The sequence below is a fragment of the Pyxicephalus adspersus genome, chromosome 4 (assembly GCF_032062135.1).
Source record: "Pyxicephalus adspersus chromosome 4, UCB_Pads_2.0, whole genome shotgun sequence".
In the NCBI taxonomy this organism is placed as follows: domain Eukaryota; kingdom Metazoa; phylum Chordata; class Amphibia; order Anura; family Pyxicephalidae; genus Pyxicephalus; species Pyxicephalus adspersus.
Genome location: NC_092861.1, coordinates 102,495,239 through 102,522,320, shown reverse-complemented (window position 1 = coordinate 102,522,320; position 27,082 = coordinate 102,495,239). Strand labels below are relative to the sequence as shown.

Genomic DNA, 27,082 nt, shown 5'->3' with positions numbered 1-27,082 from the left:
TAGCTTTAGTCTGTTGATGTCCTATCTATACCCCTTCAATTAATATAACTGAAGGGGTATAGATAGGATAATAATAATTGTAATTATAAGTATTTCTATCTTAACTTAAACTTAGAAACTTTGAGCAGGGGATTTCAACTGTGAGCAGAGGATTTTCTTTTTCTTATATTTTTTTTTATAATAATCTGCCTCCATATCTTCTTCCTGTATACAAGCATTTATAAAGCTATTTTATAAAACAGTAAAACTGTAACAATAATAAAAGTTTGAATTTGTCTGAATTTGCTTTTAATTAGAGTATTTGAAATTGAATATTGAGTCAATGCAGAATGAATGGTATAATATTGTAAAGTATGGGGTATAAAATGAATAAGGTCTATTTTATTAGGAACTCTCAAACAATCAGAAACTACATTATCCATGATCTACCAATTCCCATGGGTGCTGTGAGTTTATTGTACTATACTGTTCTAATGTTTATTCTTAGATGTTCCAAGTGCTTTTGGGTCTGTGGATATGTTTATATTTCTATTTTTTTTACTCCTAAAATAAAGTAAACCCTAATATAAATATTGGCTCAAAAATAGATGTTACTTCCTACAGTGGAAGAAACTGTGTGCCTATTGAAAACAAAACAAAAAGCTTTGTTTGGAATTAGGCTTTACATAAAACTGACCAAAAACATTATAGTTCACTTTTAATATACTGTATATGGAAATAAAAAATAGTGTTCCAGTCACCTGCTGCCTAAGACCACGAAAAATGGCTATAGGCTTTGAGGAGTGCGGCACATCTTCTTTCTCTGCATATAAGAAAATGTCATCCTGTACGCTCTGAGCTGGCCAGATGCCTACAATCCCACAGGCTTCAATTTTATCTTGACTAATGAGAAAATGTAGCAAGTTTTGAGCATCATCATAGACTCTTCTAGCTTCTTCTCCTAAATGTAAAAGGACAAAAATGTTAGAGATTTCCTAAAAATATATAATTTCTATATAAATAAAAAATGAGGTTTAACAAGTTTGGTTTATTCAAGAACTCTAAGTTTTACATATGAGCATCTATGTGTGTGTGTATATATATATATATATATATATATATATATATATATATATATATATATATATATATATATATAACCATTACTATATTTATAATAACCATTTCTGGGAATAAGTAAAGAGGTACTACACACACACCTGTAACTCATTCCTATTACAATTACCACTACATATTTTAAACCCATAGTCTGCAACTTCTATCCAGCCTTTGTCACAGTCACCTGACATTCTAGCCTTTGTCACGGTCACTTTAATTCATGTTAATTGTATTCATTCATAAATAATTTATTCATGCAAATTTTATTGCCTTTTTTTTTTTGTTTTTTCAATGTTTGCAGTGACGGCCACATGTTGTTACTTGGGTTGATACTAATGTCAGTGTATTTTTCCTGTTCCTTCAGGTAAAATGTACTTTGGATTATATTCAAATCAATATATATTTTAGTATATTCAATGCAATAAATGAAATCAATAAATCATCACTTTTTTGCATGCCTGAAGTTAACATCCTTAGACCTTAGTAAATGGCATACCTAACAGTAAATACTTATGTATTTACTGTTAAGAGCTTACAATATAGAAGGTGGGGAAAGTATCACACAAGGGGAGGGGTAGGGGAGATATGAAGTGGTGGGAAGTAGTGAGGGTTTTAAAAGACAAACAAAGATGGGTAGGCAAGTTTGAAAAAAATGGCTTTTGAGTACACTTTTAAATAAACAGAAAGCAGGAGTAAGCCAAATAGGACGAGGAAGACCATTGCAGAGAGTCAGTGTGACTCTAAAAAAAGTCCTGGAGCCGTGCATGTGATGAGGTTATAAATGAGGAAAACATTAGTATGTCATTGGAGGAGTGAAGAGAGTGGCTAGGGGAGTATATTTCTACCAGGTCAGAAGGTAAGTGGGACAAGAACTGTGGAGGGATTTGAAGGCAAAACACAGGAACGTGAATTTGACTCTAAGGTGAAATGTAAACCAATAAAGAGAACTACAAAGAGAGGCAGTAGAAGACAAGTGGTGAGATAGATGGATAAGCCTGGCTGCAGCATTCATAATAGATTGTAGAGGAGAGAGTCAGGTTAGTGAAATGATAGAGAGTTGTTACAGTTACAGTAGTCCAGACGAGAGATAAATGCATGTAAAAAGAGTTTGGAGGTCTACGAGGACAGGTAGGGCGGATTTCGAAGATGTTGCACAGGGGAAAGTGACAGGACCTGGAAATGTTATGAATATGAGGAGTAAAGGAGAGGGCAGAATCGAAGGTGACACAAAGACAAGAAGCCAGAGGGGAGGGATGAATAACAAGTGTTGTTAATAGTTAAAAACAATTCAGGGAGAGATTTAGAATTGGGGGGGGGGGATGATGAGTTTTATCCAGAAAATGTATTTATTCAGAAATCTGTCAGATAGATTTTAGTTTTATATATTTTGAGTAAACCAAAGGAGGGTATGAGACTACTGAGTGAGGAAGTGTACTGAAAAAAGAGAACCAGTCCAAGCACTGACCCTTGGGGAACACCAAAAGGTAAGAAGCAAACCAAGAGAGTGATGTCACTGATACCAAAACAGTTCATGATTTGGATTAGAAGGGGGTGATCAACAGTGTCAAAAACAGGAAAGATGTAGAAGGAGGAGGAAAAAGTTGCCTTGGGAGTGCTGAGGAGGTCATTGACCTCTTTAGTAAGGCCTGTTTCTGGAGTGGGTTAAGGAGAGAGTTGGTGTTCAGGTAATCAGTGAGTCTTTTATAGAGCGCTCAAGAAGGCGCTCAAGAAGTTTGGAAATATATGGGAGAAGGGAGGACGGTAGCTAGAAGGTAGGGGTCTAGTGAGGGTTTCTTTAGGATAGGGAGAAAAATGGCATGTTTAAAAACCAAGGGGTAGAGACCAGTAGAAAAGGAGAGGTTGAATAGTTGGGTTAGTGCGGGGGCCAAGGTGGAGGAATGGGCACAGAGTAGACCAGAGGGAATTGGGTCAAGCAGACAGGTAGTAGATAGAGTTAAGAGAAGAGAGGAGACTTCGGCTGGGGCAGATTAGTGATGATTTACAGGTGGAAGGGGGTGGATATTGTTGAAGACAATATCAAGTTATGAGCTGATTATTAAGGACGAGCGAATATCCCCAAAAACGATAGCCCAGATACTTGACATCTCACGGGAGCGTGTTGGGTTTGTTATCACCACTATCCTAGACTTGCGCAAGCTTTCAGCGAAGTGGCTGCCGAAATGTTTGAACAGTGATCAGAAGAAGGAACGAGTTGAAACATCCAAAGCCATATTGGCCAATTTGAAGCTGCACAGGACTTTTTGGCTAGGTTAGTGACTGAGGATGAAACCTGGCTCCACATCTATGACCCTGAAACCAAGGAACAGTCAAAGGAATGGTGCCGCAGTGGGTCCCCGCTACCGAAGAAGTCCTGAACCCAGAAATCGCCCAAAAAATCAGTCATGGGGTCCTTTTTTCTGGGACAAAGACGGTATTCTCCTGGTGGTCTACCTACCTCAGGGCTCTAGTATCACCGGACAGTATTATGCTAATCTCCTGGACCAGCTGAAGGAGTCAGTTAAGACCAAACGCTGTGGAAAGTGGACCAAAGGGATCCTTTCTTGCAGGACAACGCACCTGCGCACACGTCCAACGTTGTGGCTGCCGAACACCCTGGGTTTCCAATTGGTCCACCATCCCCCCTACTCACCTGACCTGGCCCCTTTAGAATATTATCTGTTTCTGAATTTGAAGAAACACCTGAAGGGGCAACGTTTTGAGGACATTTCGGACGTCAAAGATGCTGCTGAGAGCTGGTTTGCGGCCCAACAAAAGGACTTTTATTTGAACGGTGAAGACAAAAGCTGCAACTACGCTGTACCAAGTGCATCAGTCTCAGGGGGGAAAATGTTAAAGAAAATGTGTTATTTCATAACTCTGGCTCTCTTCTTTCTGGGCAAAGTCAGGAACTTGTCAGCATGCCCTCGTATCTTCATAGCTTCTGCTCAATTCAAATAGTTTCAGACTGTTCCTATTTTGCTATCTGCGGTCTATCTTCATAAAGCACAACACACCTACGGCCAATTTGTTTGGGACTGGCAAGCGTCCCCGAATTTCCTAGGCTATGTTGGCACAGACTAAAAAAATTATATTATACAGGTTGACATTGAAAAATCTGGCAATCTTTGGACCTGAGGAGTGCCGGATTTTCGAAAATTCCAGATTTGAAGGTTATAGTCACCTCCACACACAGGCCAGGCTTTCTCTCGCTGTACCCACAGACATCTTGCACAGTTCCAGGGAGCAGGCAGCAGGGACGTCTTAACGTGTATTTAGTGTAGCAAACAAGATCTAACAGCTGTTTCTGGAGAACAGCGCCATAAAAACATTAGTGGCCAAACAGTGTACTGCAGTCTCTGTATTAAAAACGCGTTTCAAAATTCATGTCGTAAAATTGAAGGAACTGGAAACCCCTGGATGGCCGGATTTTCGATTGTCAACCTGTATTGTCATGTTTCTCCCCTAAAATGCTTAATCGACTTCATTACAGGGCCAAGAAATGTTGGGTAGCCCTTGAAAATTCATTGATCCCTACTGATTTACATTCTATGCCTTAGATAAATCATGTTGGTTGCACCTGGCCCCATGATCTTCCCTTATAAATAAAGTTCTTGATGTTTGGGATTTTCTGCTTCACTTAAGGTGAAAATTTATTACGTTTTTACAGACAAATCAATTCCCAATAGCCCAGTAGTGACCCTGCCCTTTGTGGTCCCAGGATCTGTGGCCTAAGGCCAAGAGGGGTATTCTTCGACACTCTTTAACGGCTGCTAGAGCAGTCATACCAAGACACTGGCACTGATCACAAAGTGAATAATGGGGAAAAAAATTCTCTACATGGACCGTTTATATATTTATACTGGGTGATCATATCCCCCCTTAAACGTCTCTTCTCAAGGAAGAATAGATTCAGTTCAGCTAATCTCCCCTCATAGCTGAGCTACTCCATTCCTTTTATTAATTTAGTTGCCCTTCTCTGCACTCTCTCCAATTCCACAATGTCTTTTTTGTGAACTGGTGACCAAAGCTGGACTGCATATTCCAGATGTGGTCTGACCAATGCTTTGGGGCAGGATTATGTCTCCATCTCTGCAGTCTAATCCTCTTTTAATACAAGAAAGTACTTTACTAGCTTTAAATACTGCAGCTTGGCATTGCATGCTGTTATTAAGTCTCATGATCTACCAGAACCCCCAGATCCTTTTCCATTTCTGACTCCCCCAAATGTATTTCCCCTAGACAGTATGAAGCATGCATGTTGTTAGCATAATTTTACATTTATCTATATTAAATGTCATTTGCCAATTGGCTGCCCAATCAAACAGTACATCCAGGTCTGCTTGTATATTATAGACATACTGTATGGACTTAATTCCATTACATAGTTTGGTGTCATCTGCAAACACAGAAATGGTACTTTTAATCCCAAACTCTATATCATTTTTGAAGATGGTAAACAGTAAAGGTCCCAACACTGAACCCTGGGGTACACCACTAATAACCTTAGACCATTCAGAGTATGAATCATTAATTACAACTCTCTGGATGTGATCTTTAAACCAGTTCGCCATCCATTTACAGATTGACTTTTCTAAACCTATCGACCCTATCGATTTGTTTGACAACTTCTGTCTTTCTTGAAGCCATGCTGACTATTACTTATAATAATATTTTCTAGCAGAAACTCCTCTAGGTGGTTCTTTATCAAAGAACTTTCCAACTATGGACGTTAAATTAAGGGGTCTGTAGTTACCTAGTAATGACTTTGCTCCCTTTTTGAAGATAGGAACCACATTGGCCTGACGCCAATCCATCAGTACCTTGCCAGTGACTGAAGAGTCTCTAAAAATTAGAAATAATGGCTTTGAAATTGCTGGGCTCAGCTCTTTGAGGACATGTGGATTTGACATTGCCTTGCCTAAAAAGATTACATAAAAATAATGTACATAATGCACATAAAGAATAATGTATGATTACTTGTATTCCTACTCAGGGAACAAAGCTTGTGTTTTTTCCAAATAAAATTGCTGAATAAACAATTGGAGGTGATTCCAATGACAAATCTTTGAACCGTGTTTACTATACAAGCATGCAAAAAAAAATACAGTATACATTTTTTTTGTATATTACAGTTCATTACTTACCTACAGACTTGTCATTGAAAATTTTTGGAAAACCTCTATTGGGGTATTTTCCTTTAAGCTGCCATACATCAAAGAATGGCTTCCAGTCAATGTAATTACTTAATTTCTGCAGGTCATACTTTCTGAAAACTTGTGTTCCTGTTAGCTTTGGTTTTACTGCAAGCAAGAATGTAAAAGTGGTTATTGGTTTCATAATGTTAGAGAAAAACTGAAAAGTCCAGGCAGTGACAACACACAATAATTTACAAACACAATTTGTTACTGAAATAACAGTTGGATTACAGAATAGTTAAAAAATTAGTGAAATAAACATGGCAAGAGAGAGCAGCTAAACTTTATGTTATGATACAATTTTGAATATCATCATTGTTTCTACTACAGTTTAAGTTGATTAAAAAAAAAACTATATAACCCACTTACAACTATAATTTACCCAACATCATGCAATTATGCCTCATAGTCACTCTACAGTACGTCACTGCACAATTTAGGGTCCCCTAAGCCTTTTGTATACAGTTGGAATGTCTTTCATACAACAAACTAATTTTCCAGCCATATTTAACTTAACAAGAGTAGAATAATAGAAAAAACTTTTGGATTGACTATTTAATTTTTGTATTTTTTTTATAACCTTTTTTTTACTGTAAACAATGTTTTCTGCTTTTAAATTTCCCGCCAAGCCAAGCCTCCCCAGCGTACCGACGCTTCACGCAACACATCGATTGAGCCGAAGATGTGATGCAAAAGCCGGCCGGGGTTCATTAGAGCAGTGGTCGCCAACCTTTTTGGCAGTGGTTGCCAACCACTAAAATCAGCAGCTCCTGACCGTGCATGTGCGCTGAGCTGGGTGCCAATCAAAGGGGGAGAAACCTCCCCATAGTGACGTCTATGATTCAAGCCTGTGATGGGAGAGTGGGCGGGTTATGTTCAGGGACACTGCCCGCCCACTTCCCTGAGCCTGGGACTTGTATGGGGACTTGTTCCGCGGCTTTGGCTGGTGCGTCCCCTCAGCTTGGTCCTTCTCCTGACCCCCCTCCCTCAAAATTTTCTCTCAGACCACTGGTTGGCGACCGCTGCATTAGAGGATGCTGCTGGATCGAGTGGTTTTGGTACATAAAATTTAAGTGAAGGGTCCCATGAATACGTACCTGTTAAAACTGTCCCTCCGGGATTAGAACTAGAGGTAATAAACATATCCTCCTCTACTCTGACAACAGAAAATAATGAATTACTTAAACTTTTGCTAACCTTTTGCCCATTTTCTAACCTAGACAAGTTTAAACTAATAAAATATATCAATCTTTTCGCCAGAAACCTTGTATGACAAAGAACAACCACATAGCCATTTCCCCCCACCACTGGAATTTAGGAACTTCAACACCCAAGATTTTAAAGCCCTGAAAATCTTATATCAACTTTTTCAAGAGAATGAAGAAATTATAACTCAGTAAGGTCAATTCATTTTAACTCTGATAGAAGAAACATCAGAACATTCTTCCCACCAATAACTCTTATTCTGCACATACAAACATTTGTAAATTTAGTCACCTATGACTTAAAAAATATGATCATGGACACAGCAAAGTCAGAAAAGAACATAGACCCCAAGTATCGTATAGCCCTTAATAACCTTGAAAAAACATTGAAAAAAAGTCATCAAACCTTCAGCGAAAGGAGGCAACATTGTCATCCTTAACACGAATCAATACGAACAAATATGCTATAGGATCCTACATAACCCTGAATAGTAAAAAAAAAAAAATCTCAGGGAATGTAATCAAATCATTCTATAACAAAGGTCAACAAAAAAATGATTGATAATCATCAGAAACCACAGCAAACTTTTCAGAAATCAGTTTTTCGAGCAGATTTCAAGTCTGTTTTCATTTTTTTTGCTAACTTATACAGTTCCTGAGATATGAGTACTATTATAGTTAACTTTGTATGTGCATTTATTATTATTATTATTATTAATAAACAGGATTTATATAGCGCCAACATATTACGCAGCCCTGTACATTAAATAGGGATTGCAAATGACAGACTAATACAGACAGTGATACAGGAGGAGAGAACCCTGCCCGGAAGAGCTTACACGTGCATGTATTTTGTATTAAAACAAAAGTACAATTGAATTGAATGTTAATACATCTTCGGTGTGAAGTAAAATAAGGCACACTGTGGTACAGATCTACTGAACAGTGTCAGTCGAGTACCATTGTTTCTTCAGAAATGCTTAGAGTATGATTTTCTTGTTTACTCATTATCAGGATTGTTGCGGTACAGCATCCAGCCATCAAATTTTGATTCCATTACATTTCATTCTCCTTGTTTGTCACTCAACATACCAAGATTTTCCTGGAAGAATTCTAGATGCGAGTGCAAGAAATGTATTTTTCATGACATGCGACAACCCAGTTTCTGGTATGAACAAGCAGATTCTGAACTTCCTTGTATGCAGGAAACTTATGGTTGCCCAGGAAATTTTCACACAGCCACTTGAATGCATCATAGCTTCTAGCTCCGCTGCTGAGAGAGATCGTCTGTTTTCCAAGATGATGTTTTCAAACAATCTGTGGCCTTATAAATATCCCTTTTTTCATTTTTGCAGTGCTTATGTTTGGAAACTTCTCAACAAGGTACTGAAAACCCATGGAGTTTGATTTACCCATGGCCTTTACAAAGTTCTTCATCAAGCCTAACTTGATATGGAGAGGTGGCAGAAATATTTTATGCGGATCAACCAGAAGCAGAAACTTGACATTGCTTGTTCCCGGCTTATAGGTATTTCTTGGTAGCCAATCTCCCGTAGATCTGCTGTCCCACAGGCATAGGAAACAGCAATATTTTGTGAATCCTTCTTGCATTCCCATCAGCAAGCCAATGACCTCTAGATACCCACAGATGTTCCACTGGTGTGTTTTATACTGGATTGCTTCAAGTAGTAACTTCATGTTGTCATAGGATTCCTTTAGTTAACAGAATGGGCAAATCGGTAAACTTGGAATTGGTTTGGAATTACCATTATGCAGTAAGACTGCTTTCAAGCTTCTTTTAGACGAACCAATGAAGATACGCCATTCAGATGGAACATGCTCTTGTGACAAACAGTTAAAGAGTGCATTTATATCATGACAGTAGCACAGTGGGCCATCACTAGTGAAGAACGTTGTCAAGTAATGATTTCATACTTAGTTACAGTTACACCCTTTGCAAGCAAGTGCTTCTGTTTAAGCTTTGAACAAGAAGTTCTGCTTTGTCTTTGAAGAGATTTAGATCACCAACTAGATCATTCAGCTCTGCTTCTGTAAAGGTCTCTGGTTCTGAACCTTCATCAGCCAAGTAGTCAGAATCAGATGATTGAGAGTAACTGGCTGCAACGCCAGCGCATTCCTCATCACCTTCTACAGAAGCAAGTTCATCATGTGGCGGTACCGGAACTGGCAATGAATCATCATGGGGAACAGGCCTAATTGCAAAATTGAGGCTGGGATATACAATTTTGTACTTAGTTTAACCTGAGAACCTACTTTTGTTGACGCAGCAAAAATAGCAGTCGATTAGATGGTATCACAGTTCTCTCCACTCCATCAGGATTGCAAATGGCATTAATACTTAATGTCGATTTAGCCAGTCACGCAGTCCATTGGAACAACTGGTACAGATGACATGTGGAGGTCCTGGTCACCAGGTGGACAGCCGAAAAAGCATTTGTATATCTTTTTAAGTTCTGTGATAATTTGGCAACATTGTGCTTTCGTCGTAAATGAACCACACAGGTAACAGAAACTGTCTGCATTAGTAAGGCAATTTCTAGGCGTGATGACGAATGAAATCAATCGCAGTTAGTGCGATCTCACACAATATAAAATTAACTGCTAGACGTGCTAGAGAAAAACTGAACATAGATTTGAAATCTGCATAAATAACACTACAAATCCCACATAAAAATATATCTGATGAAAATGAGATGTTGATCTGAGTTATCATTACCATTCTATCATTAAACACATTTTCAAAATGGAACCATCGATCAAAAGATGAGAAAATATATATGCGTCAAACATCCCATTATTTCAAACTTCTATTTCCTTCCCAAAGTACACAAAGACCTCACAAATCCCTCAGGACGTCTGATAATATCAGGAAATGGCTCTATTTCATCTAATGCTATCTAACTGGTGGATTCCTACCGTAGACCTTTAGTTACGGAATTACTCTCATATTTAAAAGATACTATTGAGCTATGTAAAATTTACCTACAACCAATCTATTCCACCAAATTCCCTACTAGTTACAATCGATGTTGAAGCTCTCTATTGTAGTATTCCTCAACAAAAAGGTCTGGAGGTAATATCAAACCATCTAGACAACTACTACGCACACAATGCCACCTTCAACACAATTATTGTCTCTCTGCCTAACTACATTCTGACCAGGAACATTTTTACTTTCAAATACAAACACTATCTACAGATACAAGGTCTCGCAATGGGCATAAGATGTGCACCATCCTATGCTAACATCTTTTTGGGCAATTAGGAAGAACCTGTTCCCGAATCTGACTGTTTCCATCTACAAACCCTTTATACTCACCGTAAATATATGGATGATATCTTGATTGTCTGGACAGGTTCAGAAACCTCACAACAGGAATTTTTCTTTAAGATCCAAACCAATACATATAACCTCAAATCCACCATGAATTTTAATCAACAAGTGGCATTTCTAGACACGTATGTCAAAACATCAGAGGATTAATATTATTATTACACAGTATTTATAAAGTGCCATCATATTACACAGCGCTGTACGAAGTCCATAGTCATGTCACTAGCTGTCCCTCAAAGGGGCTCACAATCTAATGTCCCTATCTCAGTCATATGTCTTTATGACAGTCTAAGGTCAATTTGGGGGGGGGGGGGGAATTAACCTAGCTGCATGTTTTTTGGGCTGAAGGAGGAAACCCATGCAGACACAATCACTATAAAGCTGTCTCTGAAATCCTTGCAAAACACTGAAAGATTCTACTAGCTGACCCCAAAGTGTCAACATTTCCGCACCAACAACCCCAACTCACTTAGACTTAACCCAGGTACCTCCAAAAAAACAATGTATTCTCCTTTAAACCTTTTTTAAAATAATAGTGAGATTGACAACACATACAGAGCCCTTATTCTCCCTACAAACCTATGAGGGTGCGTGATCTTTTTGGCCATATATACATACGATTATTACTACTGGCATGTTGATACATATTCTGAAATATTATACAATCATCAGTATAATTGTCATGGTTTTACTGGTTTTATAGATTAGATATAAATAAATTATTCATTTATTATTGGAAACCCTTACAATTATACCAACATTACTGGAATACAGATATTTGTTTTGCAACATGTTAAATTCTTTATTATTACAATTGCTACCATTTTACTTATTCCTTGAATTTCTGTATCATCAGTAATTTGTAACTCATGATCATCACTTATGGTATTTTAACTCTTACCATTATTGCCTTTATAATCTTTACATTTTTATTAAAAGGCAAAAGAGAAAACATAATAAACAAACAGTGTAAATAAAACAATGTACAAGATGTCTCCTCCGCAATGCATACGGTTGCATAAAGTTTTTGTTTGTGTATATATATATATATATATATATATATATACACATACATACATACACACACATACACACACACACAGACATACACATATATAGATATCCCTGATAAATATATAAATACATATAAACACAGTGTAAAAATATGAAAAGAGATAGCTGTTCACTGGTGTACAAAGTCAAATCTTAAGGATCATAGTAGTAATACCCGATTATGGTATGTTGCATTCTCCTAATATATGTTGATACATTTCATACTTTGCTTACCATTTATCAAAATAACTAAATGGTATGTTATTGTGTTTGTAGCCATATTGTTTCATTGCAATAATACATTACCACCTTGAAATTTTTGTTTTGCATAAATATTTTCTAATCCAGTTTTCCACCCTTGACAGGTCCAAACTGCATATTGGTTTTTAAAGTATTTTTTGAATGCAATATTTATTGGGCCATTTTTTAAATGTTTTGGCTTTATATGAAAGTGTGGGTTTACATGTGTTTGTGTGTGTGTTTTTTTTTTTGTAAATTTAGTGGTGTCTGTGTGGTCTCTATATTTTAAATTTGTTCAAAAATGCCTGCCACTTTTGCAGAGAAGGCGCATAATCATTCAGGTAAGCTTTTTTTCTGTATATTGTTTGTTTTACTTCATGTGCACATGTGTATACATGTGTGTGTGTGTGTATATATATATATATATTTATATATATATATATATATATATATATATATATATATATATACACATACACACACACATATACCCTAGAGGCACATTTCTCTGGATTTATATGTCTAAAAGCGGTACATTGTTTTTCATGAAAATTTATTTTACAGTATAATATAATAGTATGAGTATATTAAAGTTTGAAATACAAAATCATGTAAAATAATAAAGTAATTAAATTTAAAAAAATGTGATATATTTTTTTTTAAATTAAAAAAAAAAAAATATATACTCATACTATTATATTATACTGCAAAATAAATGTTCATGAAAACAATGTACTGCTTTTACACATATAAATCCAATGAATTGCATTCAATACAGGTATTTTGTATTGAATGCAATACAAATGGATTTTGAATTTCCCACCCTGCTGGCAACGTACACACGCACCAACGTCACAGGGAACTCCCCCCGTGACTCATCGTGTACAGAAGGCGCCGGAGGAAGAAAAAAAAAGGACAGGAATCGCGGCGATGGACAACGCAGGACGCTGGCGGATCAGGTAAGTGCTGTATTTACTTTTCATGTGATCTCCTTTACAATCTCCCAGGATCTTTAACCTTGGGTGATCAAACAGACCTACAATTTAACAGGCCTTGAGAATCTGAAGCCTTCAAAACTTTTATTAAAAAAACCCAAATCAAGTTATTTCCCTTCAATATCCCTGATGATGATCCCTTTCGTTGATGTTATCACTGAACAAATTATAAAAACCAATCTAGGCCTTGAATCCCGAAATATGAATTTTACCAAAGAACGCCAACAGGCACTTTCCAACCTAAAAAAAATAAAAAACATAATAATCAAACCTTCTGATAAAGGAGGAAATATAGTGATAATAATTAGAGAACACTATAGACAAATATGCTAAGACCTCCTAAACAATAGAGAATGTCACAATGTGGAATACCACAAAATGATATGGCAAGCATACACGAATAACATTATTAACGATAAGACTATGGACTTTCTGACCAATAAACACCCCATAACCCCTACCTTCTACATCCTACCAAACATTCATAAAAACCTCTTACGCCCAACAGGGAGACCAATTGTTTCTGGCATTGGCTCATCGGCAGCCAATGCCAGTGGAATACTGGACACGTACCTAAGGCCATTAGTTATGAGATTACCATCTTTTTTACAAGACACAATAGACGTCCTAAAATTAACCCAAAACATGAGGGTCCCCCCAGATACTACATTGGTCACGATTGATGTGGAATCGCGGTATAACTGTATTCCACACACCCTAGGTATACATACCATACTGAATTGCCTAGAAGAAGCCTACCCTGAAGCACATGAACAGAATCTCTTCATGATTAAATTACTCAATTTCATTCTCAATAGAAATACTTTTACCATTAACGAAAAAATATTTCTCCAGTCGCAAGGAGTTGCGATGGAGAAAAAATGTGCGCAAGCAAATGTATTTTTAGGACAATGGCAAAAAACCCTGTTTATGGACCCACTTTTGAAACCATACCTCAATCACATCATTACATGGAAAAAGTACATTGATACAGATCCTCAAATTAAAAAATAGAAGAAAGAAAAACCTGAAATAACCTACAGAAAACCCTGATCCTTAAAGGACCACTTAGTATCGAGCCACTTTAAACCTGAAAGCATATGTGGCTCCACTGTAAAAAAAACATCAGGCACATTTAAATGTGGACAGTGTACACAATGCCAATGGATCAAGGAAGGTCCAACAATAACACTACCAAATGGTATCATTCATGGTATCACAAATGGTATCACATCAATTGTAACACATTGGGAGTTATCTACATGATTTTATGTAAATGGGGGCGTTTTATTTTGGCAAAACTAAACACGCCTTCAAAAAACAAATATATGAGCACATCCACTCAATCTTGGTTGGAAAAATTACCACCCCAGTATGCCACCATGTGGGTACCCAACACCAGTAAAGTTTTATCCTTCTTCAGTCAGGAACATATTTCTGGAAACGAAAGAGGAGGTGATTTAGATAAAATACTTTTCCAAAGAGAAACTAGATGGTTAATCAACCTCCAAGCTACTACTAGACCAGGCCTTAATGATTTAGTTAGTTATAAACCTTTTCTTTAATTAATCATCAACTTGAACAATATTTCAAAGCACTACACAACTTCTTTCCCTTTTACCATTCATACCTTCATCCTATATGGATTTATACCACAGTTTGTGTTTATACTGTATTCAGACCATAGACAAATCTTGAAACGTGCATACTTACACACTTTATACTGCACTTGTTTATACTGTACTATTTATACTGTATTCAGATTATAGATTTATTTAGAAAGGTGCATACTTCCACACCTGAAAATGTATATTTACAACGTGGGCGTCAACTCTATATAGTAAATCCTTAATGCAATTGTATTTATTATTGTTTATTACCATGCACAGAATCTATAACATAATATACCAATGATGAATGATGTCATGTAATTATGAAAAACACCTTGTTTCCAACTACTAAGCAATGTGCGGCATGTATGATAGAAATATACTTGGTTAATTTTTTTTAAATATAATGTACATATAATGTAAAATCATCAGTCCATAACACTTTCATATCTGATAAATCCCTTTCTGAGTCCCCTCTGCCCTTGCAGGGACTTGCGTTGACGCCACAGCCAATGCACAGAGTGTGTGGTTCCTCCCAAGCACTCCGTGCTCGGCCGGTCTTCTTGCTCCGTGCGTCTCACCCTATCTGGGTGGGACGCCTCTCTGTCAGGGAGAGACGTATGTCTCTCGTCAGGCGGAGATGGAGTCCCTGTAAACGTCACAAGGAACTCCTAATCTTGATTGGTTGGGCGGGGTGCACAACCCCCTACTGCGGGACACGTGCACGCCGTCCCAGTTGTAGCCCTACCTGGAAACCACAACTAAATAAACTGGTCCCAAACACCAACAGCCCTCTGGCTGCATGGATTTATTACAAACCCCGGATATTACCAGCTCTCCTGGCCCCACAGATTAACTACAAGCCTCAATACAACAGCAGCCTTCTTGGCTGTATAAATAGCATATCTTTATTTCTTTTCTTCGTCCCTTTTTTTTTGGTAAGTAGATTTATACCTACCTGGTAAGCAGGCAGTTAATTACTTTGATTCTAACTAAAAATCTCTTTTCTAACTCCATTTAATATTTTCAAACTATCTTTCACTTATATTTAGACTAGGTCTTTACTAAACCCCTATCTAGGGTATATGAAACAAAAATCATATATATTAACATCATAATTGGATTTAATCTACTAAGAAAATATAAAACAATCTTTTTTCCCTGGGCTTAAACATACCGAACCGGTAGGTACCCCAAGTAGTACTGTAATGTTCAAATCCTATTTTTTATTTTCATTGTCTTTACATAGATACATTTCATTATTGACTCTATGCTATGTTCCACATTCTTTTCATTAGCATGCAGCTTAAATACTGCTTCCTTTATTCCCTTATCTAGACCGCACTACAACCAAACGTAAGTAAACCACTGTCTTTGATTTTATTAATACGGTCAGAATCACATCAATATGTTGTCACCAAAAATATCAGATATGAAAGTTTGAAATGTGAAGTTGATTGTTTAATTGAAGTTTTACCGTAACCAGTTGTGGAGTTATCAAGTCTTAGACATCCACCCAAAAGAAGGATTTTTGGTAGTCAAACATCTTAAAACCATCGCATTATATTTTGAACGCAATTTATATTAATCATTGACGTTACATATGCTATATGTTTATACCTTGTATCTGTACAACATAGAAATCATACAACCTGTGCAACTACATAACCCTGAGGAAGCCTATGATAGGCGAAACTCGTCGGGAATTACGTGACCGCAACAGCTCCCCTTTTTTGTTTTCAACTTATATATGTAATTTGTATGATGTTAGAAAAATTTATGTCTAGGTCAAATATCCAAACCCTGTGACATCAACAGGCAATTGGATATATAGTGTACTAAGTAATATGTACTTTTATTACATGTACCAACTGCAAATTAAAAAATACCCACTTTATTCCTTTGCACAAAAACCTCTGAGCCTGAAACCTCTTTCTTTCCCTTATACCTACACAATAAGTTCTAAACAATTATTAAAGAGGTGGCTCAACACAACTCATATTAAGCAAAAACAAGAACCAACACCAACTACAAATTATGAATAAACCAATTTTTTGAATTAGTAAATATAACATAACATTAGCACTTACCAAAAAAAAGATCAAGCACTAAAGAAATAAAGTGACCTGTAATAGACTGTAGGTGCACACAGAACAGGGACCAGGTGTGCCCTAATTGCTATGACATCACCACTGATTGCGCTTTAGAGGCCCACCTCAATCGTGCAGCTGAAAATTAATAAACTTAATTGGCGAATTCTTGACCACTGCTCATTTATCAATGCTCTAATCTCTCAGTTATACGCCATGCCCAGCAGATCATATTTGCGTCCGGCAAGCTTCTGCGCATTCAATTGATAAATCAGCCCAAAAGTGTTAGATGTAATCCCTGGCGGTATTCCCGAGTTTGGCTCGGGGTGGATTTTCAGTACCAAAAGTGGTAACCCAGAGCCACACTCTGGGTAGAATTGCCAGGGATTTTAAACTCCTACCTTTTCCCACGTTCCAGCGGCCTCCTCCTCCGTGGCGTCCTGCAGCGATGCCTGACATCTTCTTCCCCTGGCGATGCCAGCCGGGCATCTGCATAACCTGGCAATGCCTGGCAAGCATCTGCATCCCCAGCGTGTGAACAATGGGGATGTGAGACCGGGGGAAGCAGATGCAGGCCGGGCATCTGCTCGCGAGTCTTAGGTTCGAGGGTGAGACCGTTACGAAGGTACCGGGCAGAAAATTTATAATAATAAGTTTTTTAAATTTACCACTTTTACATTTAAAAAACCTCATTATTCATACGGCCAAGGAGGTTAATACCCCCACATTCTATACTGAGACAACAGTTTTTATGTAAACCAAACTTCAATTTATATTAAAACGCTTTTATATATTTATATATGGTAATTCCAGCGTACCTTCTATATTCTCTCTGCATTAACATATTTACAGTTATGTACATAGTTTAACTTACATTGAATTATACACATTAGGCTATAACCCATGTAATAAGCTATAACCTATGTATTAACACATATTTTTCTTTTTTACTAATACATCAACTTACTAATGGTACTTACCTATGAATGCAAATGTATTTTATTTATATATATATAGATATATATATATACATCTATCAACTTATATCAGTTATTCTGGAATAATAAAATTGTAGTTTATTGTTACCCCTGAATAAGCCAATAGATGAAACGCGTCGTACAACACGTTTACATAACTTCTTCAATTAAAATACCCTTTGCAATCTATATGTAAATAGTGATTGGTTTTGAATTCTGGTTTACCATTTATAGAACTTTATTATATGCTCCTATACTAGCTTTTTTTTACCACATCGTTTTATTTACCACCTTTTCTTTTCATAAGGCCATTGCTTACACCTTTCAAAGGTTACTTAAAAATGCTGGTAATGACTATTGTAATAACTACTGTATGGTTAGCAGATAGCACAATGACAGGAGAAGGAGCTTTGCATAATGTTATCTGTATGTCTGTGTTTAGGAACTGAGTTTTTTTAGGCAATGTCTAAACTTCTAGATTTAAATTTAATGGTTTTATTGCAGCCACAAACATGCTTATGATAGTAGTGTGGTCTACCCCTCTTTTCCAAACACATTTAATTTTTAGGTTACTAACAATATTAGCAATGATGTGGATATAATGGTTATGCATTGTATGTGTTTTGTGCCACAATGGAGACTTTGTCTTGCTAGGGATACCGGTTTGTGATTAGTCTTTATATAGGCTCTAATTAAAAGGTGGGTTGTTTTACTATTAAATTAAAAAAAGTCCCAAAATGTTAGATAATTTTATTGTGATTAAAAATGATTGTGAGTACCTTCAGAAACAACATTCAAGTCTACAGAGAATAATTGCTACTGTGTTAAACGGTTAGGGAGGTCACAAATACTGACTGTATGTTATGGTTTACTGCACTTGTTAAGAGGCTTCTTCCTCAACCTCACATGGGTTTTGTGGATTAAATTTCCCTTGCACAATGCCCCTAGCTGAGGATGCATGAATCCATGTCTTCCATTTCCATATGATGCAGTCACAGAGACAAGTGGTCCCCCCAAACATCATGTGATAAAAAAAGTAATATACAAAACCTTTAACACGTGCAGGTTGGGGCTTCAATTAAAAACATGCCTTTATCTTGGAAAGGACACTGCAATCTCAGGATGACAGTGTGTTTATGTTTAGTACAGGAAATTTACTATTAACAATTTAAAAAAATCTTTTAACATTTGTGTACAATTTCAGCATTGCAAACATAGTTTTCATGTATATTCTACAAAATTTGTTTATAGAATTAAAATATTTGTTCAAAAGTTAAAATTTTAGAATAGCAGTCTCCTGTAAACTCATTTCTCATGTGAACTGGAAGAAAGTGCTATTCCACTGTAGTTGTAATTTTTTATGCACAGATAACATAGTTTAACCAAACAAATAATAATTGCAACTCTCACTTCTTAATGACAATTTTTACATACTATGACCCAACACACTCAAAAGTATCTACTATAGTAGCCCCCGCATAAACGGAAGTAAACAAGGCCATGCCATATTTAAAATGTACCTGGAACAGGATGGGAAAGCCAGTCAATATGATAGCCTTTCTCTCTAGCCTCTTGTAAAGTAAGATATCTTCTTTCCTATAATACAACATATTTTTTAAAACAAAAAATTACTAAAAAATTGCATAAATAACATTTATTGTTTAACAAACCATAAGCTATTTTTATAAAAAACAGGAAATCAGAATAAGCATGTGAGTTTAAAGTAATAATTCTGCATAAAAAGTTAATTTATCTGGTGAAGCATGTAAAAAAAGCAAGATAAATACTGCAGCTGCAATGAAAATAGGCACAATGAAACTCTAGCAAGCTATAAAATGCAGGTTCATAATCTATCCCCTAGTGTTTTCACACATGAAACATTTTCCTCCAAGGTCAGAGTTGACCATTGTTGAAGGGAAGGTCATCTGGGTACCTGATCCCCACTATGCTTCAGGAGCCATGCCAGCACCTTTGTGAACAGCTAAGGTGTAGAAAATCAACCACAGGGACACATGCAACAGACAGGAACAAACATATCCAATGCCTATAGGCCTAGAATGTGTTAGATCTTCTAAAGCTTGATACGCATAAAAAGGCAGAAATAACTTTGGAAGTACTCCCAAGAAAGGGATCAAAATAATTACTCAGTTGACACAAAAGTTCATCTAAGGCAAAGCACAGAAGCCTGTAATCTAGAACACAAGGAGTGGGCACAATTTAAAACCCTCTTGTATTCAGGTACTGTAGGTGCCCAAGACATCCTTCTTCCTAAAAAATACCATCCCAAATAACTGAAAAATATATATACAAATACAAGTCAACCAAGATAGAGTACACGAAAATACATTCAATTTGTTTCAAAAGGTGTCATAATTTATAGTTACATAGTTAGTCAGGTTGAAAAAAGACCATCAAGTTCAACCACTAGGGAAATAAGCTTATCTCAGATAAAAACACTATAGACATAGTTGATCAAAGAAGGCAAAAAACCCTGGTACAATTTGCTCCAACAGGGGAAAAAAAATATTTTCTGATTCCATGAGGCAAACAGAGGTTCCCTGGATCAAGGGACTCTGTTATCTTTAGTTTAAACCTTCAATACCAAGATAAAAGTATGTGCTTCTAAAAAAACAATCAGCTTTTTCTTGAAACAATCTATTGTACTTGCTGTAACTACTTCCTAAGGCAGCCTATTCCATATTTTCACAGAAAATACAGTGAAGAATCTCTTCCTTATCTGGAGTTTAAACTTCTTATCCTCCAGACGCAAGGAGTGCCCTCTTGTGCTTTGTCATGATCTTGAAATGAATAATTGGGAAGAGAGTTCTCTATATAGACCATTCATATATTTATACAAGGTAATTATATTCCCTCTTAAAGGTCCCTTCTCGAGGGAGAATAGATTCAGTTCAGCTAATCTCTTCTAATAGCTGAGGTAAACGTACATGCAATCTTTAAACCTGAAGCACTTGTATAACTTATATTACGATAACAATGATTTTATGTTCTATCATGACACCATTTTTGCATTTGTCCTATAAAATTTTTTTTGGATATGTATTTTTAACATTTGGTGGAATAGTAAATATACATGTTTTATTGTGTGTTTTTTGTGTTAATGTGCATTTGTCAATGAGTTAGTCATACTTTCGTACTGTGCAATACAGACTTAAGTCCCCAACACTAGTGAGCAATACACAAGGTATGTAATACAGATTGGTGCCCCCAAGCAAACATGTTCATTATGCAAATAAATAAATAAATATATAAGCTATATATCCTTTGGCTGTTCCAGAAAGTTATATATGCGTCAAAGTGGATCTATCATCCCATGTATTAAAATATTATTTTTTAATAAACAGGATTTTTATACTGCCAACATATTATGCAGCATTACATTAAATAGGGGTTGCAAATAACAGACGAATACAGACAGTGACACAGGAGGGGAGGACCCTGCCCCAAAGAGTTTACAATCTAGAGGTCTTTTTCACAACTTTTTAAATTATTTTGAGGGAAGGTCCCTCCCCTTTTGTCTTTCCTGCTGCAACAGTAAAGACCGAATGGGATGCCCGCAACCTTCTGGGATGTATGAAATCTACGTCATGTCCGATCTTTTATCTTAAACAAAAAAGAAAAGGCACTGGAAATCGTATATAGTTGACAATATACCCTGCTGTGCAAATCTTGGGAATTCAACTGAAAAGGAGCAGTTGAGAATCATTTAGTGCACTTGGCTGCAGTAGAGATGCAGAGCAGTTCCCGGAAGTGACAGGTCTTTCCTGTTCCTGTGACCACTTTTCCTCCTCTGGGGGAGAAACTGCACCAAAGGAAACACATCAAAAAATGCTAACCTGCAGTGCTGCTTGCGCTCCATGGCACAGCAGTTTGCTATGCACTTGGCTAATCTTGCCGTTTCCTACTGCAAATGTAAAAGAAGTCCTCAGCACCTCCACAGATCAGTGTTTACATGTGATAGGGCAGACTCAATCCACTGCCGCCATCAAACACTCTCAGTATCCATTTCTGACAGCTCCTAATCTCAGGACGACAGGTAGCTCTTTGACAAAGGCTAGGGAATGGAGCTGTGTCAGTGTTCACTAATGGCAGATATAGGAGTATGCAAGGAAGCTTACATATTTACTACTTCTATTATCAAGCCATGATCATTGGCTAAGGCAGAAACACAGTGGCCATTTAGAAAACTACAATTCCACTCACGATCTAGTAGCAGATGACAGAATACCAGAAGAGTGTATTCCACTAGATCAGTGTTTCTTGACATTTTAAACATGGGGAGTCCTTAAAATAACTATCAAGTCTTTAAGGAGCCTCTGCTATAATCACTATATCAACAGCTTACAGTATATTAATGTGGTGGTTGGAGACAAAAGCAACATAGGTGTCATTTAAACAGATCAGCTTAACGATCAGTTAAGTCACAAATTGCTCATTACTTAAGCAACCTCTGGAAAAACTCTAATTCTGAAACACTGTACAAGATAAATCTTTGCGGCCAGGAAATTACCAGACCAGTAGGGGACACAGTGAAGACAGATGAAACTCAGTGCTATGCCTGTTTTATGACCTAAGTTTTAGAGTCAAAGTTATTAGTGAATGCCTACTCTGTTACAATGTGAATACATATGGTATACTGTCTGTGTCTCCCAGTTGTTTTGGTAAACAATGTGATATTTTTTCTTTTTTTGTAAAATAAAGGTGAAAGCTTAAATTGGTCTGCTCTAATGAACTTTACTGACCCTTGAATACTTAAAGGATCAGTAACAATCCATTATAACATTTTTCCAGTGATAAAAACAATGCTGATAGAATGATACCCTCCTGTGGTGAGGTTTAGTAAAATATTTTATTATATGTTTTAATTATATGTTTAAATTCTAATTTCTAAGATCAACTCAAACAATGTTTAGAAGGGGATAATTAATCTAGAACATTTTATAACATGTATCTATAAATATGCCAAATGTTTAAATATGTATTTTTTTTCTCAATTTAGATTAAGAGTATAATAGTGAATCAAATATAACGGATATGGAAAGGGTTAAAAAATAATGTAAACAAAAAAAATAAAAAAAACGGGAACTAAAAGAAATGAACTTCATTAGTTCAGGGGTCTCTAATTTCTTTAAAAGGAATGCAAAGTAAATTGAAAGGTTATTGGTATGAAATTTAAGATACTTGCTGCCCAGAAAAAAACAGCATAAGCACCTCTTAGTTTGTGAGTTACTGAGGGGGCTTTTAAATGTCCAAGGTGTCCAAGGCCCTACATGTGCAAGTGATGTGCAGAGGAGGAAAGGAGGGTTTGCAGTGGAACATACTCTGCCAACTGTCCTGACCTCTTCTGCTTGCTGCCTGCCCTGTCTTTCCTTGAGCATTTTTCTGTCTTGTGACTTGGTACTGAGTATCCTCCAGCCCACCCTGGTGTGCCCAAGGACTGCAACCTGGCAGTAACCAGAAGCGCAACATCCTCATTACTAGAGGCTCTGGAGAAGACCTGGTTGCTGCTTGGACTCTGCGCCTTGGCCCTTCTCAGGGCTCACACTGTTTCTGTGCAAGCTGTAGCCCTGTCTCCCCAAGCGTGACAGTTTGCACAAACCATGACTACACCCTGCCAAACCACAGAAGATTCCAACCTCTTACTCATCCAGAGGCTTGATGCCCAGGAACCTAGTGGCCCTGTTCCCCCAAGCGTGACACCCCCTCCTTCTTCTATCAGAAGAAGGAGGGGGTGTCTACATTTGCCTCTACATTTTTCCCAAATCATGACGAGAGTAATAAAGACAGACAATATTAGTGGTATACAGGCCATAATTGTTCTCTGAAGCATTGTAACTTGGGTAGGACATCCATCTTAATCACCGCAATTCTTCCAACCCATGGGGGGTAATCTAGATCTGCATAAATACAGTGTTGTAAAGGGAGGATATGGTTTTGCCCAAGTAAGGAATTCCTCTAAAATCCATCGTCTTGCTGTAACAAGAGGACAAAATCTGGGGGAAGAATAATGTTTAAAGCACAAGACATGCTCATGTTAAAACTTAGTCCTAAAAATATTGTGAAAGAATTAAAGTTGGATCAAACTAGGTAAGACTGGCAAGAGGAGATATGTACATGAGTGTGTCTGTAAACACAGAAATGGTACTTTTAATATAATAATATATATATATATATAATTTATAAAGATGTTAAACAGTAAAGGTCCCATCACTGAACCCTGGGGTACACCACTAATAACCTTAGACCATCTAGAGTATGAAGCAACTAATCACTACTCTCTGGATGCGGTCCTTAAGCCAGTTCTCTATCCATTCACAGATTGACTTTCCCAAACCTACTGACCCTAACTTGCATATTACCTCCCCAGCAGTTTGATTACGTCTCTATTTTTATGTCAAAAGCGGTATATTGTTTTGCGAGGAAATTTGTTGTTAAATATTTTAGGCCTGTAATTCTTAGGAATAACTCCTGGGTATGATAAGTTTGAAACACAAATCATAAATTAAAATATAATAGAAAATTATAAAAAACAATTATTAAAAATAATTATTTTTTATATTTATTAAAAAAAATTTACATTTTTTTTTTAAATTTGTCCGAACAAGGGTACGATAATAGATAAACTTTTGGATTTATTATTAGGATTTATTTTTTATAACTTTATCACTGTAATCAATGTTTTAAAAGCAGATTATATTGTAATCTGCTTTAAAATTCCCCGCCAAGCCACGCCTCTCAAGCGTACCAACACTTAACGCATCATATCCATCAAGCCAAGGATGTGATGCAGAAGCCGGCCAGAGATCGCTGTAGGACGCCGCTGGATCGAGGGGAGCAGGTAGGATTTTTTTTATGCTGTACTGCTTTTGGTATATAAACTTTACCCCGAGCCACACTCTGGTTTACCGTCAGGGGGGTTAACAGTCTGTGGGGAACTGTGTCAAATGCTTTAGCAAAGTCCAAGTACACTATAACAACTGCTATTATGGTTAGCTTTATGGTCACTGCTACCCAGATTCTTTTATATGCACATTGGGTATAAGCTCTGCATTGTTAGAAAGAACTAGGTCCAGCAGAGTATCATTTCTAGTTGGGGCTTCTATAAACTGTACCAAAGATTTACATGTATTGAATTCCTAAATTTCCTCCCTTTTGCTGTTCCTGTAGTGCCAATACTCCAGTCAATGTCCGGGTAATTGAAATCTCCAATGATTAAAACCTTTCCAGTTTTTGCAGATTTTTCTATCTGTTCTAGTAGTTGATTCTATATTTCTTCCTTAGCACTGGGGGGCCTATAGCAGACTTCAATAATGAATTGTGTGTTATGTATCCCCACGTTCAACCCATAATGCCTCAACCTCATCATTTGCTCCATGAAAAATTTCTTCTTTCACATTCAGATCACTTCTCACATACCGACAGACACAACCACCCTTTCATTTGACTCTGTCTTTACAAAAGAGAGTATAACCAGGAATGTTGACAGCCCAGTCTTGTGAAGAACAAAGCCAGGATTTAGCAACACCAACTATGCTCTTAACTCATTAAAGCTTCCACTCCTTACATTGTTTACCAGACTTATACATTGGTGAACAGGCTCAGGTACAAATAGTACAGCGCAATCTAATGTTTGTGTGTAACAAGGGAAGCTCCTTATATTTATTCATAACCCCCAACTATCCCCAATCCACCCTCCACTAGTGGCTGACCCCTGTCTGACCTTCCTGCCACCTTATTGAACTCTCCCACCCCCCTCTGTCATAGTTTAAATATCCCTTCACCATTCCCCTAAATCTTTCACCTAGCACAGAAGCTCCCCTTTTATTTAGGTGCAAACAACCTCTGACATATAGTTTGGCCCATAAATATTTGGACAGAGACACCTTTTTCCTAATTTTGGTTCTGTACATTACCACAATTAATTTTAAATAAAACAACTCAGATGCATTCGAACTGCAGACTTCCAGCTTTAAATCAGTGGGTTGAACAAAAAGATTGCATAAAAATGTGAGGAACTAAAGCCTTTTTTTGACACAATAACTTCATTTCAGGCTCAAAAGTATTTCGACAATTGACTCAAAGACCTGGACGTCCACGGAAGACAACAGTGGTGGATGATCGCAGAATAATTTCCATGGTGAAAGAAACCACTTCACGACAGCCAACCAAGTAAATAACACTCTCCGTGAGGTAGGCATATCGATATTCAAGTCTACCATAAAGAGAAGACTGCATGAAAGTAAATACAGAGGGTGCACTGCAAGGTGCAAGCCACTCATAAGCTGATGATCCAAAGCATACCACATCATCTGTAAAACATGGCGGAGGCAGTGTCATGGCTTGGGCGTGCATGGCTGCCAGTGGACACTAGTCCAGTTTAATTTGTCCAATTACTTTTGACCCCCCTGAAATGAGGTGAGCCCCCTGAAATGAGGTGTGTTAAAAAAAAGGCTTTAGTTCCTCAAATTTTTATGCAATCTTTTTGTTCAACTCACCGAATTAAAGCTGAAAGTTTCATCTAAAATTAATTGTGATAGAGGCGCTTGCGCCAACATCTATGGCAGTGAGCTGCTAGACGAACTGGCTCCCTGAAGGCTCTAACCCCACCACTGTGTATCCAGGCCGAGCAGCTCCTGGGAAACGTGCAGAGTGAGATGCCGTGAGAGACCGAGACTACAGCAGCATAATGGTAGGAAGAAACACGGGGAAAAGTAAGGAGTGCTCCTCTAGACCACAGACTCGCCCAGAGCAGGGGAAGATGGTTGTACGCCGTCCTGGGACTCATGCAGTGCGATCACTGCAAATAATTCCAGCAGGTCTGCAGCCCGGCAGCTCAGGTAAAAGAGAAGGCATTGAAGCAGGGGAATGGGAGAGGCTTTCCCCTTCAACCTCCCCGGGGGCAATATTGGAAGGCTTTGATATTTCTAGCTCACAGCATGGTGGTATTACCTCACAGAGTCAGTCCTTATCACAAAGCCCAGTTTTCTCCCCTACTGATAATAGTGAGATATTACCTGATAATGTACTTAACTCTTCAGAAAACAGACACATTTTAATATCTCAAATTAACGCCCTGCATGCTTGTTTTAACTTGTCAGCTGAAAGTGAGTCTAGAGTAATATAATACAGCACCTGACAATTATTATACAAAATGAACAGGCGAAAACCTCAGTGACTATTACAGCTGTAGTAAAACAAGATCTTCAAGAGATTGGAAGCAGATTGGAAGCTATTGAACAGAATATG

At 37.3% G+C, this 27,082-nt stretch overlaps 1 protein-coding gene across 4 annotated transcripts in view; it reads right to left on the bottom strand.

The window, feature by feature from the left end:
* The window catches only part of MTR (5-methyltetrahydrofolate-homocysteine methyltransferase), a 316,459-nt gene that overhangs the window by 48,900 nt on the left and 240,477 nt on the right, over positions 1-27,082 (bottom strand). For all 4 annotated transcript variants that reach the window (XR_011920422.1, XM_072409188.1, XM_072409187.1 and 1 more), the window contains 3 exons: positions 19,339-19,414; positions 6,243-6,398; positions 741-940 (listed from right to left, as the gene is read on the bottom strand). Coding sequence is in view for 3 of the 4 variants with exons in the window: in XM_072409188.1 (XP_072265289.1) it covers positions 741-940; positions 6,243-6,398; positions 19,339-19,414 (432 nt within the window). In the remaining variant the exon portion in view is untranslated. The remainder of the gene's footprint in view (positions 1-740; positions 941-6,242; positions 6,399-19,338; positions 19,415-27,082) is intronic.